Source organism: Nematolebias whitei, chromosome 5, assembly GCF_014905685.2.
Source record: "Nematolebias whitei isolate Nwh7 chromosome 5, NemWhi1, whole genome shotgun sequence".
In the NCBI taxonomy this organism is placed as follows: Eukaryota; Metazoa; Chordata; class Actinopteri; order Cyprinodontiformes; family Rivulidae; genus Nematolebias; species Nematolebias whitei.
The window spans coordinates 16,266,861-16,284,279 of record NC_056502.1 but is presented as its reverse complement, the minus strand read 5'-3'; the positions used below and the strand labels follow the sequence as shown (position 1 = coordinate 16,284,279).

The 17,419-nt window shown below is 39.2% G+C and overlaps 1 protein-coding gene across 1 annotated transcript; it reads right to left on the bottom strand.

The window, feature by feature from the left end:
- Nucleotides 1–3,429: 3,429 nt before the first annotated feature.
- On the bottom strand, nt 3,430–16,457 carry leng8 (leukocyte receptor cluster (LRC) member 8). Its single transcript, XM_037676268.1, has 15 exons — nt 16,110–16,457; nt 13,858–13,987; nt 12,960–13,094; nt 10,604–10,678; nt 10,047–10,470; nt 9,807–9,963; nt 9,552–9,722; nt 9,166–9,414; nt 8,929–9,084; nt 8,521–8,815; nt 7,206–7,307; nt 7,056–7,124; nt 6,847–6,976; nt 6,564–6,771; nt 3,430–6,481 (listed from the first exon to the last, which is right to left on the bottom strand). Exons 1-15 carry the CDS (start codon nt 16,148–16,150, stop codon nt 6,319–6,321), a joined length of 2,505 nt encoding a protein of 834 aa, XP_037532196.1. The 5' UTR covers nt 16,151–16,457; the 3' UTR covers nt 3,430–6,318.
- Nucleotides 16,458–17,419: the final 962 nt, after the last annotated feature.

Genomic DNA, 17,419 nt, shown 5'->3' with positions numbered 1-17,419 from the left:
GAGACAATTAAACATTCACTCTCTCACCTAGGGACAATTTAGAGTTACCAATCAGCCTAACATGCATGTTTTTGTTCTGTGGGAGGAAACTGGAATACCCAGAGAAAACCCACGCATGCACGGAGAGAACATGCAAACTCCACCAAGAAAGGCCCCCGGACCGGGATTTGAGCCGGGTAACCTGCTCGCCGAGAGGCAGGCGCTCTGTAACTGCACCACCATGCTGCCCCACTGCAATACATTTGGGGTAAATAATATAAATGGGTTGCAAGCTCCATTCAGCTTGAACGGTAATTTTGGACAATATCTGATGTTCAGCCCTTTAATTTGAACTGGAGTGAATTGAGAATGACTAGAATTAAAAACTGACTCAGCTTTTTTATTATCTCCGGAGCTAATAAAAAATTACAAGTTGATCATGTTTGATTGTTTCAACGCATATAAGGTGCATAAGTACCAGGGTTTAATTTGAGCCAGATCCTGCCAGAACAGGATCTGGGAACTCTCTTGAGAGTATGTGTTCCAGTAACTTATTTGCTTGGATCCGGTAACTGTCAGGCTTACTAATAATAAACATATATGTATATATATATATATATATATATATATATATATATATATATATATATATATATATATATATTTATGAACATATATGACTGCTGTGAACGAATAAAACTTATATTGGATATGTAAAATGAAAATAATTACAGTACATAAACACTCATTTTAAACACAACAGCATACGATTTGCCTCTTCAAGTAGCATTTCTGCGTCTACCCTTAAAAAAAAATCTCGCCCCCTAAAAGAGTGGTGGGGGTGAGTGCCGAGGTAACCACAGCCACAGGCAGGTGCCTGGAGGTTCACATGTGGAGTCGGACAACAACAATCAGGGACAGTCGGTTCCGAGCCTGACATCCTTGATGGTTCCGTCAAGTAATGGGGGGGGGATGCTTGACAGAGGCGGAGTGTTTATAAATGTAGTTAAACGTAGATGTTTAACCTGTTAATCACATATACTTTATTCAAAATTTTCTGGGGGGACCCCCCCCCCCCCCCCCCCCCACCCCACCTACTATTTCTGTTCTGGCATCGATCGGTTTAAAAATATCAATTTATTGTCATGTTATAACTTCTATTTTTTTTAAAAGTCCTGTTATTTTATTTATTTTTACCTTTTATTCCTTGACTCCTTCTCTCCACTACAACCGATGTATGTCATCGCCCCCAGAATGCATAGCACCGGTAAAATAATGTCAGCATCCTTAGGTGAAAAATGTAATAAACATATTTAATTTTTAAACATGAGCTTTCACGTGTCACAAACAACTTAGTAGAGAAATAACGTTAAGGCCAATATGTGCAAGTAGTCGGAGAACCCTTTATTAATCTGAGACGTTAGCTGGTGTAAAAACACTGTGAGAATGTTTTTCAGTTTCAGGTGCAAAAAATTATTTTGTACAGTGTTAAATGATTTAATTTGATGTAACTGAATTTATTTTTAAGTGTGTGTTTCAGTGTGTGTAGCTCTTTGGTGGACAGATAGCCATGATTGGAATCATTTTCACAACACTTGTTTATTTTGTTTTCTACTGGTATAATTTTTGTTTTCATTTTAACAATCTACCTCTCATACATTTGTGGCTTCACAGGCGTTAGGTTGAAAATTTTCAGGATTTTCTGTCCAGTCCACCTTTCAGTTTGTATTTTCTAACATTTTCTGTATCTGATGTTTTATATTTAAGCTCTTAATCTGTAACTTTCTTCCTTCGCTGCAGCGGTTGCTGGATTTTCTGCCTCTTCCCTTTCTGAGAATCTCTAAATAATTTAGTGTACTGGTGATTTAATTTTGTTTTTCTTGCACTTTTTCTGCTTTATTTGATGTTGTTTCCTCTGAATAAAACTTTTTTCTTTCGCTTTTTGTTGAACTCTTCTCATTTTTCAAGCCTTTCATTTTTCCCTGCTCTGGGTTGTTTTATTACGTGGCGTTTTAACAAGAGGCTTTAGGCTTTTGCAATCAAGTGATTCCATCTGTGCACAATCACAAACTATCAGCATTTTTACACACACAAAATTAAACATTAATAAACACATGAAGAGTGAGAAGTAAAAAAAAAATTAAATGTGGAAAAGATTTGATCCCTACAAAATTGGGCCTTTTCTGTGAAATGTAATTACCTACAGTATCTATATACTGTAGGTATACTGTATATATATATATATATATATATATATATATGTATATATATATACATGTATGTGTAGATAACACGTCATTGCATTATTTTTGTGAATCACTTTGTAACATGTAAAAAATTGCAACTTGCTTAAAAAATATTTTTTGTTTGAAATTAATGTTTTTTTGTGATTTAGACTTGAAACAACCCGTTTCTGCTCGTTGCATCACTTTTCTTCTGCTGAACTTTATTTTCCACTCTGCTTCAGTTCTGCGTTTGTTTTTCATGCACATTTTGCTGTGGCTGGTCTGTTTGTGTGCCAACACTTTAAACTTCTGTCCTCTTTATTCACTATTCATTTTTATCTGTAAAATGTCTGTGTGAAACTTTCCCTTTTTTCTTTAACACTTTACGCCTTTTCTCGACGGTCCTTTGACAACTAGGGATTATTTAAAAAAATCTTGGAATTTCCACTTCATTCTTGTTGCTGGGTTAATCTTTATAGCGTCTGTGCAGCTTTCTTTAGAAGCTTTTTTTTTAACATAAATCACCCTTTTGAACTCTGCAGAGCTGTAGTAAAGGTTTTAACCATTTCATGTTGATTTAAGCTTCTTAGTTTATATAATTGTTTGGATTCACTGATTTTTATTTGGTTGTTGTGTCAAATTACATAGAAGTTCAGTATAAAGTAATGCCCCTTTAAACTCATTATTTGAAATGTACTTCAAGTTTACAACGTTCCAAGACTTTCACTGAATTTTAAATAAACTGCATTTTGTTTTACCAATTTCCAATTCAGCTCTCGAGCCTATTTTTAGTTGTGAACCGTTTTCCATTTGCTCCTTTCAGCAACTCATCCCGTTTGAGCACATCATTAACAGCTGTACTTCATCACAAATCACTTAAACTTTCCACTTTTTGTGCTGTGACAATGTTCATAAATTAAAATAAACACACATATGCTCTTTATACCTGAAATTTATTCTTTCAAAAAGTATTTACACATTTACAAAATATCAATTTGTCAGATCTGTATAGGAGTGAAAGTGGGGGGGGAGGGGGGTGCAGATAAACCTCAGCTTCAGTTAGTGCGCTGCAACATAAACTATTAAAGCACTGCAGATATAACAATACTTACTAGTGAGAGCGACTAGCTGCACACAGCAAACAAATTTGACAAAAAAAATAAAAGAATGGGAAATATGTTCAAAGGAGTGGAGGAGAAAGAGGGAGAGAAAGAATGTCATGCAAGAAGAAGGGAATAAGAGAAAGTGAGAACAAAGAACTGGTCCAAACAAGTGATAAAAATGGCAGGAAAAAAAAAAACAAGGGAGAAAAATGGAAAATCGTTCAGTGTCAAGTATCGAGGGGAGAGTACACAGACTAATGAAGTACAGTTACACGGGAGCAAACAAAAAATAAAAATACAGGAACCTGTCGGGCACTGGAGGAAAAAAATCATCGAGTGGTTAGTTTTCTATGGGTGAATTCTCCATTAAGAAAAGAAAAACAAAACAACAGAAACTTTTCTGGGTGTAAGAGTGCACAAATACACTATTTGACCATGAATAAAGATCGTGTATCAGAAGTTAAACTCGTTACAATCCAACCTAAACACTGAATACTTGAATTGACCGAATAGAGGACTTTGTTCTGGATGTCCAGACACTTTTTCAAAATGAGGAATTATTTTCCCACTGCAGAATTCTGTCAAACAAGATGTTTTCTAACAAATGAAAAAAACAAAAAAAAAAAAAAAAAGTTTTAACTAAATAAAAGCCTGATGCGGTCTGAAACGTTACAGAGAAAATGCGCCTGGACAAACAGAAACCATCAGAAAACGGTGGATCAGCGAGCACACGTTGAATATTTGATGCAGCAGCAAACGACCATGGTTACACGTTTCATTCTGCGGAACTCCCGTGTTTGACCAGCTGAGACTTCAGCGTGAGGCTCGCTCACAGGTCAGCCTCTCCGGCAGCCATCGGGGAGGAGGTGCACCCACTTTTCACTCCGAGTGCTCCTGCAGTGCAGCAGTGCAATGAGCTGAAGATCGAGGCGTGGTGAAGATGCTCAGGGGGGAGGTTTGGGGAGGGGGGAGGTTTGGGGAGCAGCGGAGGACAGGGTAAAATGAAGAGGGGAGGGAAAGAGAGGACATGTTGAAATCATTTCAAGACAAAATGTTCAAATGCTTAAAGAGGAACAATTTGACAACTTCCTGATCTGAGAATACAAGAAGCAGTTTGTAGATTCGACACCATTTTGATGCGTTTACCCCACATGGTGGACCAAGTGACACACAGACATTTATTTACATCGTTACCCCCCAAGATCACAACATCCGAGTTTGACGTCTCACTAAAAATTGATGCGACAGCCTGAGCTGTGGTCACATCAAACTGCATCTGATTCACATTAATGAGTTGGAAAAATCTAGAAAGAAATCCTCACTTACCCATTCAAAAAAAGCTACGCACCCAAAAAACTACTATGATACATCATTTACAGGATTTTTTTTAAAGTGAACAGTTGCTCCAAATGTCTTAAATACAAACTTAATTTCTGCAACTGCAAAAAATACTATTTAGTAAACCTGCCAACGCCTGGGGACCCTTTGCTTTTAATATGAGCACAAAGGTTTGAGAGGATACTTCCACAGGCAGCACACGTTGAGAACATTTGGATGAGGGTTGTCATCCTGACGTCTACACACAACCAGCAGTAAACATCTGCGATCAGATCTCAGAAAGCTTGACGGCCAATTAGGAAGTTTTTCCTCTTTAGAATCAAGTTTCTATACTTCAAATAGCTTTTACAGATTTCATGGCTGCAAGTAAAACTGATAAAAGCCACAATCTACTCTCAATTTACATATATTTTTAATTATACTACAGTTCATATCAGTCTGTAACTTTTTGATTGAAATACTTTCTGAACTGACTTGAGTGCACCTTTGCAATTAAAATACAATAATCAGGAAACTTAACTTGGGCTTTTTAGAATATTGTCAAATTGCCATGAAAAATATATATATTTGAACTGTACATTTTATTTAAACCCTGTTTTCAGATCCAGAATTATTTTTGCCGTTTTCAACCAGAAAAGCCATTATCTTTGTCTCAAAGTAAAAAAATAAAAGCCAAATGAGGGGGAAAAAAAAAAACGCACATCAAACAACATGTAACAGAAGAAATGTAGGTGCCATCTCTCGTCACGCCATCATCCATCTCTTCTCCCAAAAGTCTTTTTCTTACCAGACGGTGGCAGACGTAGCATACAAACCAGTTGGTACTCCTCCCTGATGAAGCACGTTTTCTCTCCATGCAGGATTTGCAGCTTCCGTTTCAAGGAACAGCAGCTAGGGTCCGTAAGGAAGCAGAAAGGACTCCAGCTGCTGGCAGGAACCTCTACCTGAGGCTGACGGCAGCAGAAATGAACTACGTTGTTCTAGAGGGCGAAGCTCCAGACTCCTGGTAAACTTTTGAAAAACAGTCAATCTCCACCACGTTGAGAATTCTTCCAGTGCCGGAGAGCCCGATTCTATCTGATGAGTAAATGAATACAGCTACACGAGGAATGAGACTTTAGGTTCCAGTCCATACAAACCACCACCTCTTCTTTCAAACTCCTGGCATCTTCTCACAGTCTTTAAGAGGAAAGTGATGCAATTCTCTATACTCTACTCCAAAAAGTGAAGAGTCGGCAGACAGACTTGACGAGGAGCTGTTAGACTTTCCTTTCGACTGACGAGACTTGAATCTTCAGGCTGCTGACTTGAAGAAGGAAAGAAACATAACAGAACACTGTTAACGCTAGCATCTGTTTTGGGGGAAGGGGAAAGGAACCTCCCTGATCTGGTTCTGACTCCTTGGAACTGAGATTTCATAATCCCAAACCTATTCTACCCCTGCTCTTTGTGCACATCAGAAGCTCAGTGAGATGGATCAAATGTAATGTGTGCAGATGTTCTCCTCTGTTCTTAAATCAGATACTTCTGTAGGTCAGATTACAGAATGTACTAACAGACGTGGGTCTTATAGGTGTTGCCTGCCTCGACTGTGGGGTGTCTGAGGTGCATTGAATGATCAAGGATCTGCGACGCCACTAGGATTCTCCCTTCATCCCGCCCACCCAGTCGACTCAGGAAGCAGCTAAAAGGACTGTGCTGGTTTTGCAGTCTATTTTCTCTGGGTCAGAGGGGGTGAAGGTGACACCTAGACTAGTTAAAAAGGTCATACACGAGTCTAAACAGGAGAAACCCAGAGCTTTCTGCACATATTGCACTGGCAGATCAGGCCTGAATCTGTAGAGCAGAAAACAGAAAAAGAACACAGGTTAGCGTGGAAGGATCTAAATTTGAAACATAAATGAAGAGTTCGACTCACGTTTTGACTATGGCCCGAAGAGCAACCTTTCGTTCTCTTTCTACAAACTTGTCAATGAGATATGAAGCCATGCGCGGGGCTTCCTGGTAGAGCTTAAAGAAACGATAATAGTTTCCCAACGCCCAGGCAGCGCGGAGTGAGAGAGCGTGAGCCACACACGCATCTTCCCGCAGCGCTGGGGTCAAATAAGCCAATTCAGTGGTCAGATCTGAAAACATAAACGACCTAAATTAAAGTACTGAAACAGTTTATAAGTTCAACTGTGGCAGAGATTTCAGATTACCTCCAGAGTTTTTAGTAAAAATGTAATACAGCAATCTATAAGCTGTGAATTCTCCAATATTTTCTGAAGGGTTGTCCTTGTAGAGAGCCTTCAGCTGCGTCTGGCACTGGTTGAACTCCTCATGGTCACCCTAAAACCAAAAAAGGCCAGAATTCAAAAAATGCTGTCCTACTTTTTACAACGTTAAACTAAACAAAAAGCTAGCTCACTTTTTCCAGGGCAATACGTGCGTGACACTCGTACACTTCCACTGTGAAGTCAGTACGAACTCCTTGGACCTAACACATGAACACAACATTAGTCCAAAACTAACACCACTGAAAACACAAACAGATGAATGAAACTTGAAATGAACCAACCGTGAGGTCCTGACGTATGGACTTCATCTGCTCACATGCATAGGCGTAGTCCTGGTGGGTTTTCCAGTGGGCCTTTACAGCCTGCAGAGATTTTCTGAGCACCTGAGGACATGAAAGCACATTAAGGACTAGATTAAATACTGAATCTTGGAACTGAGTTTCACTGGGTTCGTGTGCTGACACACTGCCTGATCAAAAAAAAAAAAAAAAAAAAGGGATGCCACAAAGCCTGATATTTAAAAAGTACTGCAAAGATTAATCTGTTTCAGATGGGAACAAGTTATTGAACAAAAACTGAAGCTTCTTATTAAAGAAACGACCAAGAAACACACCCTGTGGTCATGGAAACTGTGTCACTTTGTTTCAGAAAGATTTTTTTATTTGCCTGCTTGAAGCAAACAAGACAACATCTGAAAGTACTCAGCTTTGGTTAAAAATCTTCCAACATATTACTAAAACCCTGAAGGATTGCAGTGAACCATCATTTAGGGGAAAAAATGTGTTTAAGTGGGAATAAAAAAATTAAATAATCATGACTGGATTATTTAAACATTTGCTCATCTAGCTAGAAAAAAAATTGTAATATAAAAACAGTGCAGCTCAGCATTGTTTAAATTCTTAAAAAGTGCGAGTACTTTCATGTGGACGGTGAAGAAAACAACACCTTTAAGAAAACTGTTTACTTGTTAGATTAATCAGAAAAAAGTCTTTAAACCACCATAAAAGTATTAAAAATAAAATCAAAGCGTTTAGATACGTAATCTGAAGGGTCCACGTTTACCCTGTTCTAGAGTGACGACCCTTTCAAAGTACTTTTACTAACTGGCTTTTATAATATATGTTCAAGTTTTTGTACAGCGCCCTGAGACGACTTCTGTTGTAGCTTGGTGCTTTAGAAATAAACTGAACTGACTTGAATCAGTCATCAAAGCAGCAGATGAAGGGATTCATCAGACAAACAAACTACCGCTTTAGGAAGAACAAGACACCACTATCAAAGAGGAATTTTACATCCGAGTTCAGACATTAAACTCTACTTGAATCTTTAGAAGGCTCGGACTTACCCACAAACAAGACAAAACTTTGGAAAAATAAAATACTAAAAAAATAAAAATAAAGTCGCAACACTATAAAATTCTATCAAAATGATGTCACAGCAAATCCATGTGGCATTTCAAACAAATGGTGGTCAAAGAGATTTTCAGAGAACCTGGTTTGTCCAACAGCTACACACTCGTCCTCCACTAATGACTCTGGGTTGTACACGAATGTGAACAATATTTGCTCGAAATCAATGAATCGATCCCTCACTGACCTGTACGGGGCGCACAGTAGAAGGGTCGGGGGCGCAGGTGAGCCTCAGATAGGACTTTGTGATGTCCTGACAGGACCCCACAATGGGACAGTCCTCCCAGCTAAGGCTCTCCTGACTTCCATCAGGTAGGTCCAGAGCACCGATGGACAGAACCAGCGGCTCTGAGCGAAGCTGTTTGTGGAAACGAGCTGCTCTGCTTTGCTTCTTTGCTTCCCTGTTAGGGTCATGAAAATCTAACCCAGCATTGCCTCCTTTCCTTTTCTTTCCAACAGTTGCATTTGGATCATCCAGGTTTCTGAGAGATACATTAAAATTAATGTTTAAAAAAAAAAACTAAAAAAGTTTAAAGAAACAAAAAGTTTTCCATTCATCAACAACAAAAAGTTATTTAAATGTATTTTAAGTTACCGCCGTCCTCTGCTGGCTTTGCCTCCTCTTCCTCGTCCTCCCCCACGTCCCCTGTCTCTATCACTGCCACGACCACGTCCTCCTTTCTGACCTCGTCTTGACAGCTGAGGCTGCAGGTCACTGGAGATGCTGCTGTCTGACTGAGAGCCAGAATCACTGTGTGTGTAGAAACACAAGACACTTTAAACAACAGTCCACAGAACACCAAGAGAAACTGGAGCAGGAACTGGAGCTTACCTGCGCCTGTGCCTTTGGTTGCTGCGGTCTCTGTGTCGGCTGTGCGACGGTGATGGTGAGCGTGATGATGATCGTGATGAACTAGAGGATTGGCTCCTCTGAGAGAAAACATTCCTGTAGTGGCCCAGTCTGTGCCCAATACCCCTGCCTCTTGAAGCAGCAGCTGTGGTACTTCCACCACGACTAAATGAATTATCTGATGTTCTCTGGAGAGGAACAGTTTCCCAACGAGACTGCTTCACCTTTAATCTACAAAAAAAAAAAAAAAAAAAAGAAGTCCTAAACATCAAAACCAAACTATCTACAACTACAACAATATATAAATGTCCTGGCAGTCTGAACTGATTACAGACTGTTGTGATACTCTGAAACATGACTAAACTCACTCTGGTAATGGCTCACGAGTCCAATCAATGGTGTAGGCAGAACCATCCTTTAGCCTTTCCTGTAGAACTTCCTTAAGCACCTTCTCTGTACGATCTTTGTCTTCCTCCGTCTCACAGGCTGTAAAACAGCGCTGCACATATTCCTTCATGGCTTGGGGCCAATCCTGGGGCCTGGACAGAAAATATTTGCACTCAATACATTTGAATAGTTACTGGAAACAAGGGATTTTTTGAATAACCTAAACAAACTCTCACCGTGTTTGAGCACCTCCAGGAGCAGCACTGGGAGTACCTGGAGAGGAAGGTGTCTGATTCTGCTCGCCTGGTTGGAAAGTCTGGTTGGAAACTGGAGGACACTGAACCTGGTAGGGCCTCTTGGGAATATTAAACTTTACAGAAGTCCCTGGTGCCTCTATAAGAGCAGACAAAGCATACATTTATTCCTTGTAGTTACTGGGAGAAAAATTAAAAAAAACAATAATAATAATATCTTACGTTTCATGCGGTGCCACAGCTGTTGCCCTTGTTTCTGGTTTTTGTTAGCCTCGCCTCTGCCCAGCCCTGGTGCGTACTGATTCTGTAGCTGTTGTTGCTGGGAGTTATTCTGAGTGGGCTGGTAGTTGTTCTGGACTTGGAAATTCTGGTTGTAGTTTGGCCTTCCCTGAGAATGATTGTAGGCTTGCATTTGGTTAGGGTCAGTGGTTGAGTATGTCATGGTAGTGTTGGCACTGTAAGAATTTTGTGAAGCAGGTGGGGGGTACTGGGAATTGGGTGGAGGAGGAATAGATGGAGGTGGGGGAGGAGGGGGTTTGTCAGCGATGGTTGGGCTCTGGGGTGGCTGTGGAGTAGCAGGTGGGGGAGGCTGTGGTTGAGAAGTGTAGCTGGGGGTCTGATCTTCCATTCCAGGTACTGGGGGAGGCTAAGAGAAACAAAGCAAAAGTATAAGTATTACATGATCAGATAAAATCTGAAAATAAACCTAAAAGATTGTTACATCAAACTTAACAGTGACTACAATCATACAAATAAATGGAAACCCTGATGCCATGTACCTGGCTGGAAGTGGGAGTTCCTGGGTATGGCCCTGGAGGTACACCATACTGATTTGGTGGATATGCAGCTCCATACTGGAAAGCAGGTCAAAATGAGGTTTATAATTTATTATTTGCGTTGAAGTGTAACTAACTATAGTTTCAGCATTAGCAGTGTGATGTATGCACCATGATACAATGTTGAAGGACATCTGTTGTCATGTCAGTCAAGACTAAGACTTGCATGTTACAATGCCCATACAGTTAATCTGACTGATTCTCATATCCCATGACAAAAATACTTAATTTACTAATATTGAGTGCCTTTAGAAACCAAAAGGTCAGTGGTGAGAAGAATACATCTGTTGGACATATCCTCACTCTGTACATTAGTCTCCCCTTCACTGGTTACTACCTAGAGTTTCTAGATCTATGCTGCCTCTTCTATTCGTTGTTAGAATACCGACTGTAAACCATCAGTTTTCAACAACTTTCTGCTATGAATTCTCAACACTGCTGACAGAGCTATATTGAAAAAAAATAATTACAGTACCACAGTTCAGAGAAATCTCAGAGGGGTTTGTGCTCTGGTGCACTGAAACTAAATGTAGCTCAACGTTTATGTAAATAAATATTTGTATTAATTTATAACTATTTTAATGAATAGTGTTCTTATTTTTATATATATGAACGCACATTCGGTTCGGTCCACGTGCGTACCATTTCGGTTATTTTTTCCACTCATTAAATTTTATTAACGAGAGATTATGTGCAGCGGAACTAAAATTCCTAAGCGTGTTTCAGCACGGCGCTATTATCTTGCAGCACGCGGAGCATTAGCAGCCTAGCATGTCGTTGCGGTCTCCTGTTTAGGAACATTATGGCTTTCTTGTTAAAAGACAAGTGTAAATCCAAAGCTGTGTGTCGACGTTGTTTCACGGAGATTGGATCTGCAGCAGACAACACGTCTAACTTGTTAACGTGCTTGAAACGACATCATCCAATCGTGAACGTCTCTTCTACAAGGAAGAAAAGCAGCTTGTTGCAAAGACCGATAACAGCAGCATTTAAACAACCTTTATCGGGTAATTCAGATCGGTCCAAAGCAATAACACAAGCTGTAGGAGTTTTTAAAGCTCTGGATCTACGTCCGAATGTTGTTGATACGCCGGCTTTAAAGTTCTTGAGCCCCGCAACGACATCCCATCACGTCAACTCTTCAGCCAAAAAGTTGTAGCAGCACTTTATGAAAAAGCTAAAATTGATTGTCAACAAGCCCTGGACCAGATTAATGTCCTGCCCTGACGATGATTACCGAAAGATTTAACCACCTCATAACAACCGTTCAAGAAGAGGTATTGTTCTTTTATTATTATTATCTAATTAACTTTTTTAAATTTAAAATTGTAATCTCATTAACTCGCCTTTTTTCTTTTTTACCTATTTGTGTTTTATTTCCAGTCTGGGACAGAGATAGCAGCTGAGTCTACCTGTTCAGGGAAAGCCAGAGATCACCTTCAGCTAAGAAGTATGTGATGACTGAACTCTGAACTTTTCCAGGGACAGGTGGGAGCAGGTCCAAGAGGTTGTGAGTAATGATGAGGCCAAATACAGCCACAATGCAAAATTAGCAAAGCTCTACCTCTTTATTCCTGCCACCTGTTAGTGAGTGGTCATCTCCACCGCTGGAGATATTCACTGCAACTAGATCTGTGATTTTGGCAGAAAATGTGGACAAGTTGGTCTTTTTGGCCAAAAACTTAAAACTTGATTAGTTAGATTGTAAACGGTCTGTTGCTGCTTATTGTTCTGGTTCTGACTGTTATTGTATTTATTAAGATTTTTATTATTGTTAGTATGGTTTATTTATTGTAAAGAGTGCATTTAAAATTAGGGATGCACCAATCCACTTTTTTTTTTTTTTTTTTTTACTTCCGATCCCGATACCTAAATCTAAATATCGTCCGATTCCGATATCTTGATCATCACTGATTTTATATGAGGCTGTAATAATCTCCTCTCAAGTACAATTTGTACAAATATATGCATGCATGTCCAAAAAGGCAACTTGAGGTACGTTTTATTAATGCTGGTTAAGTTTTAAAGTTAGAATTAAATTCTGCTAACACAAAACATGTTTCTTTTTATTCCTAGCTTTAAAGTGGATATTAAAGTGATTAATTTAAGTGATTGTTTAGTTTTTTTTGTTTTTTGTAAAAAAAAGGGCAGATATAAAAAAAATTTTAGCGTACCGTTACACACCTAATATATATATTAAAAATAAAGTTGCGAAATGTTGATTGTAATAATGTTTGTGTGGGTAACATTTATCTGATGTACGCCTCTGATGAGCACAACTCTTTTTTTCTGTACTCACAGGTCCCGTGGGGTAGTAGTAGTTGTATGGATAGCTGTAACCAGGATAATGCTGCTGAGTTTGCTGGTACCATGAATAGTACTGCTGCTGCTGCATGGCTGCAGAGTCCGTTACCGCTGGCTGAAATTGACCAGACTGAAATAACAAACACAGAAATAGCCATGGTAAAACAAAATAAAGGCAAAACCATTTATTACTGAATTAAAACAAAATAATAAACTATTCTGCAAAAACAAATGACTATTAGTAATTTTGTATAGGCACATTTTAAAGTGATTAAATCATATCTCAAGTTGCATCACCTCACACAATATACATTCTAATGTACATATCTCCTACAATCCAGCATCACCAGTTTTATTTCTACACCAGCTCTTTAGTCACTTTCCGGTCTTAAATTTTTTTATCAATGCTCCATAGTTTAAACTGTATCAGTTAAAATGACTGATTCTAGTTTGTCACACTAATAATAACAACTGACAAATTGTAGTAAATATCCATTTATATTATAACTCAACATTTCCAATTTAATTAATTTACAATCCCTTTCGGGGTGGTTTGCATGCTCTCTCTGTGCATGCGTGGGTTTTCTCTGGGTACTCTGGTTTCCTCCCACAGACCAAAAACATGCACGTTAGGCTAATTGGAAAGTCTAAATTGCCCATAGGTGAAGAGTGAGAGTGAATGGTTTATCTCATTTGTCTTCATGTGGCCCTGTGATGGACTTGAAGCGGGTAAAGCTAATGGATGGATTTACAATTTCAAGTGACCACTGTGCTCTTTCAGTCACAATCATAAATATGCCTTACAGAGTCTGTGCTTACCATCTAGATAACAGTTTAAAAATGAATCTTCAGACCAGTGCTGTAAAAATACAAAATCCAGATAAAACACAAACCTCTGCTGTGGCCCTGTTATCTTGTGTAGTCTTTGAAGTCTGATTTTTATTGATGCTTGCAAGCGCCTGCCTTGCTTTCTCCCACTCTGGATTTTCATGAGCATTGCCATCTCCAGAAGAGCCATAAGGCCTGACGTTAAAAAAAGAAAGAAATCAAAACAAACATGTTTGGCATGACTGGGACCCTGCGTACATAATTTCGTTCCACTACATGTATCAAATGTGGTGCGAACGACAATAAAGAATCTCTGACTCTGATGATTTTGGAATTACCTTGCTGACTAGTAGATAATTTGATCAACATTTCAGTAACATATCTTTAAGTTAATTCACCTTTCCTTAGACATATAGCTGAAAGTGTTATAATATTGCAATAGTTTGAATCTATAGCAATAAATGAGTAATCATCAACAACAATCATTGAAAATGGTGAAAAACTCAAGCTGACTAATATTTGATGTAAATTTCTAAAGTTGAAGATTCACTGGAAATGTTTGAAATTGTTAATCTATTTAATAAACTTCTGCAATACAAACCAGGTAAATAAAAAAATTATCACTGACTAAATAGTGTTGCTTGAATGGCAAATTGTTTTTAATTTACATCCCGCTGCCCTATATTTGTAAATACAACTTACATACTACGGCCATAACACCCTGAACATGCCCGATCTCAGAAGCTATAGGGTCGGCCCTGGTTAGTACTTGGATGGGAGACCGCACCAGGTGTCGGAAGCTTTTACTGGGGCCGAGATGGTATAGTGGGAGGGCAGCCAACTTGGGACCAGAAATCTGCAGGTTCAACTCCCCGCTGAGCAAGACATCTAATCCATAACTGTTCCCTGGACGCTTACTTAGTTGCCTGCTGCTCCACCTGGGTGTATCTCATGTGTGATGGGTTAAATGCAAAGCACAAATTTCATCATTGTATGGGAAGATACAATGACAAAGCATAGCATTTTACTGTACTCTAGGCCCTTGACAAAGCAGTTGCTCAGGATTTTATTTCTTCTGTCAGCTGCTCCATTCTTCAAGAATCACCAAAATTAACTAACTCGCACGAAGACATGGCAATTGTTTTTACGCCAGATGCCCTTCTTGACACAACCCCAGGCCACCGAGCTACCACAACCCTTTGTGTGGAGCAGGGAGCTGCCATCTAGGGAGCCCATAGGAGTTGATGGTGGGGGTTACAGGCCTTGCTCAGGGGCCCAGAGTGGGGCAAATGAGGGTGGGGCAAGTGTGGGTGCTTCACCCACCTCACCCATATTTTGCTGTCTGTTCAGGGATTTGAACCAGCAAACATTTGATCGCAGGCTTGCCTTCACTAATCTTTGCGCAACTATCTCAGCCCCTCCTCCCCTGTTCAGGAATTAATATTGTTTTCTTCTTCTTAAGGCTGCTCCCATTGTCAGGGGTCACCACAGATAGTCTCACGAAGGCTTGGCGATTATTTTTTACACCAGACGCCCTTCCTGACTCAACCACATACCACCAAGCTACCACACCCCTCTGTGTTTAGCTGAGAGTTGACATCTAGGGCGCCCGGGAAAGCAAATGGGGGGTTAAGTGCCTTGCTCAAGGGCCCAAAGTGGGTCAAATGAGGGTGGAGGCAGTTGTGGGTGCCTCACCTCACCTATCCCACCCACATTTTGATGTTGTCGGTATTTAATATTAAATAATATTTATCTTATTTCAGCTATTTCATCTTAAATATTTTTTAGCTTAACACTAAGGTAGTTTTAATTTTGTTATTTAAGAGTGACTTAACCCTCTACGGTGAATACCTTATAAAATAAACATAAAAAAAAACATTCGCAACAAAAGCGTTCCTGTATAGTGTATACCCAAACACATTTGGTAAAATCTTCTGTAAAATAATATGATCCTATCATCAAATTAATAAAATCCAAACATTCTGAATTCCGATGCTTGCGTACAAACTGAACATATAATTAGTTTAAGACAACACAACTTGTGGGTCACGTCTCGATGTCAAAGTTTTCCCCCAAAAAAATCTACACAATATAAATTTGAAAAGGAACTTAACAACTAACGTTAGACGTCACGAACGGCCTGCTGTTAACGGCAGCGAACAGGAAGCTAACTCCTGTTAGCACAAACGGAACTAATGTCATTACTGTTAATTCGATTATAAATTAAAACTATGAAGAACTGACGGAAGATATCTCGAAAAGAACCCATTCCCGTTACCTTCAACGTGCCTTTTTTTAAATTTAGAGTGTGACCTACCAGTTTGTTGTAGGAGTTGCTTGTGCCGTGTTGGCCGCCATTTCACTGTTTTCAGGCTAGGGAACGCTAAGGCCCAGGACGGTTAGCTAACAGGCTAAAGAAAACTAGCTGGCCTGTTAGCTCCTCTACCGTAAGTCCAACTCGGAGTCAACCTGGTCCTGTTATTTACAAAAAAAAAACGTCAGTCGACCTAGAATACTACTCCCTAAACAGAGAAAACAAACGTTAATTCATTTCAAACGCATGAGGAAATTTAAAATAAAGTGAACATGACTATAGTTGCTTCTACTCCAACGACGTAAAGCTTCTTAACCGAGACAACAGCGATACAAAATGGTAGAGCAGCTCATCGGTGGAATTTTTTTATCCCTGAGTAGTGAATTGCAGGCTTCTAACGCTCGGTTTCCTTGCGCTTCTGCTCCGCCCCCAACAGCTTAGGCAATCACTTTTTAATTGCTGTTTCTCCTCTGTGGCTTCGTGTGGATTATTATGTATTTCTTTTTGTCACAATTCATTCTCTATAGCTTAGTTGTGTTGTCTGCGCTGAACAGTGTGCAGCGCCCTAGTACGGTATTATACCTTTAAACAAATTGCAGGGCAAAATAAACCCTTTTATCCAAAGTCCTGACGCATGCTTTTCGTCACCCACATACTCTGTAAAAAGGCACCTTATTTCATTTCCCCCCTTTGTATAATTCATTTAATGAATAAATTTGTAAACACAACCCAATACCTGATTTTTAAAGTTGTAAATGTACTTTTCATTGTGGGTAGAATAGTAAAAAATGTTTTACTGAATGCTGGATTATTGAGCATGCATCAGAAAAAATGTTTTAGTTTCACATTTCTGCTCTGGTTCAAAATACAGCTGAATCCATTTCTTTTAACATATTTGCACTAACACAGCTTAGTGAAATTTTAATTTAGCCTTCTTTTTTATATACCTTTTTCCTGTGTCACATATAGTACAAAACAAAACATGTTAAACAAATTTTATTTGTGTTCATATCACCAGTTAAGTCTCTCTTCTTGGTGGTGCATGATTGTTTTTAAGTCTTTATTAAGCGCAAGTAATTTGTGGTTGTTAGCGTTAACCCTAAGTTTTGTGTGCACTTAAATTTTTTCAGTATATTTATCTTGTTAAATGATGGGCTTCTTTGTGGCCACATGTCCATTCAGTCTCTTTACGTGTTGTTTTTATAAACGTTTTGAGTCTCTTTGGATGAACTGAGAATGAACGTGAACAGACACTTAAAGAAAGTGCCATTGGTCAGGGGCCCCTAATTAATTTACTTGAGCTTGATTGGTCT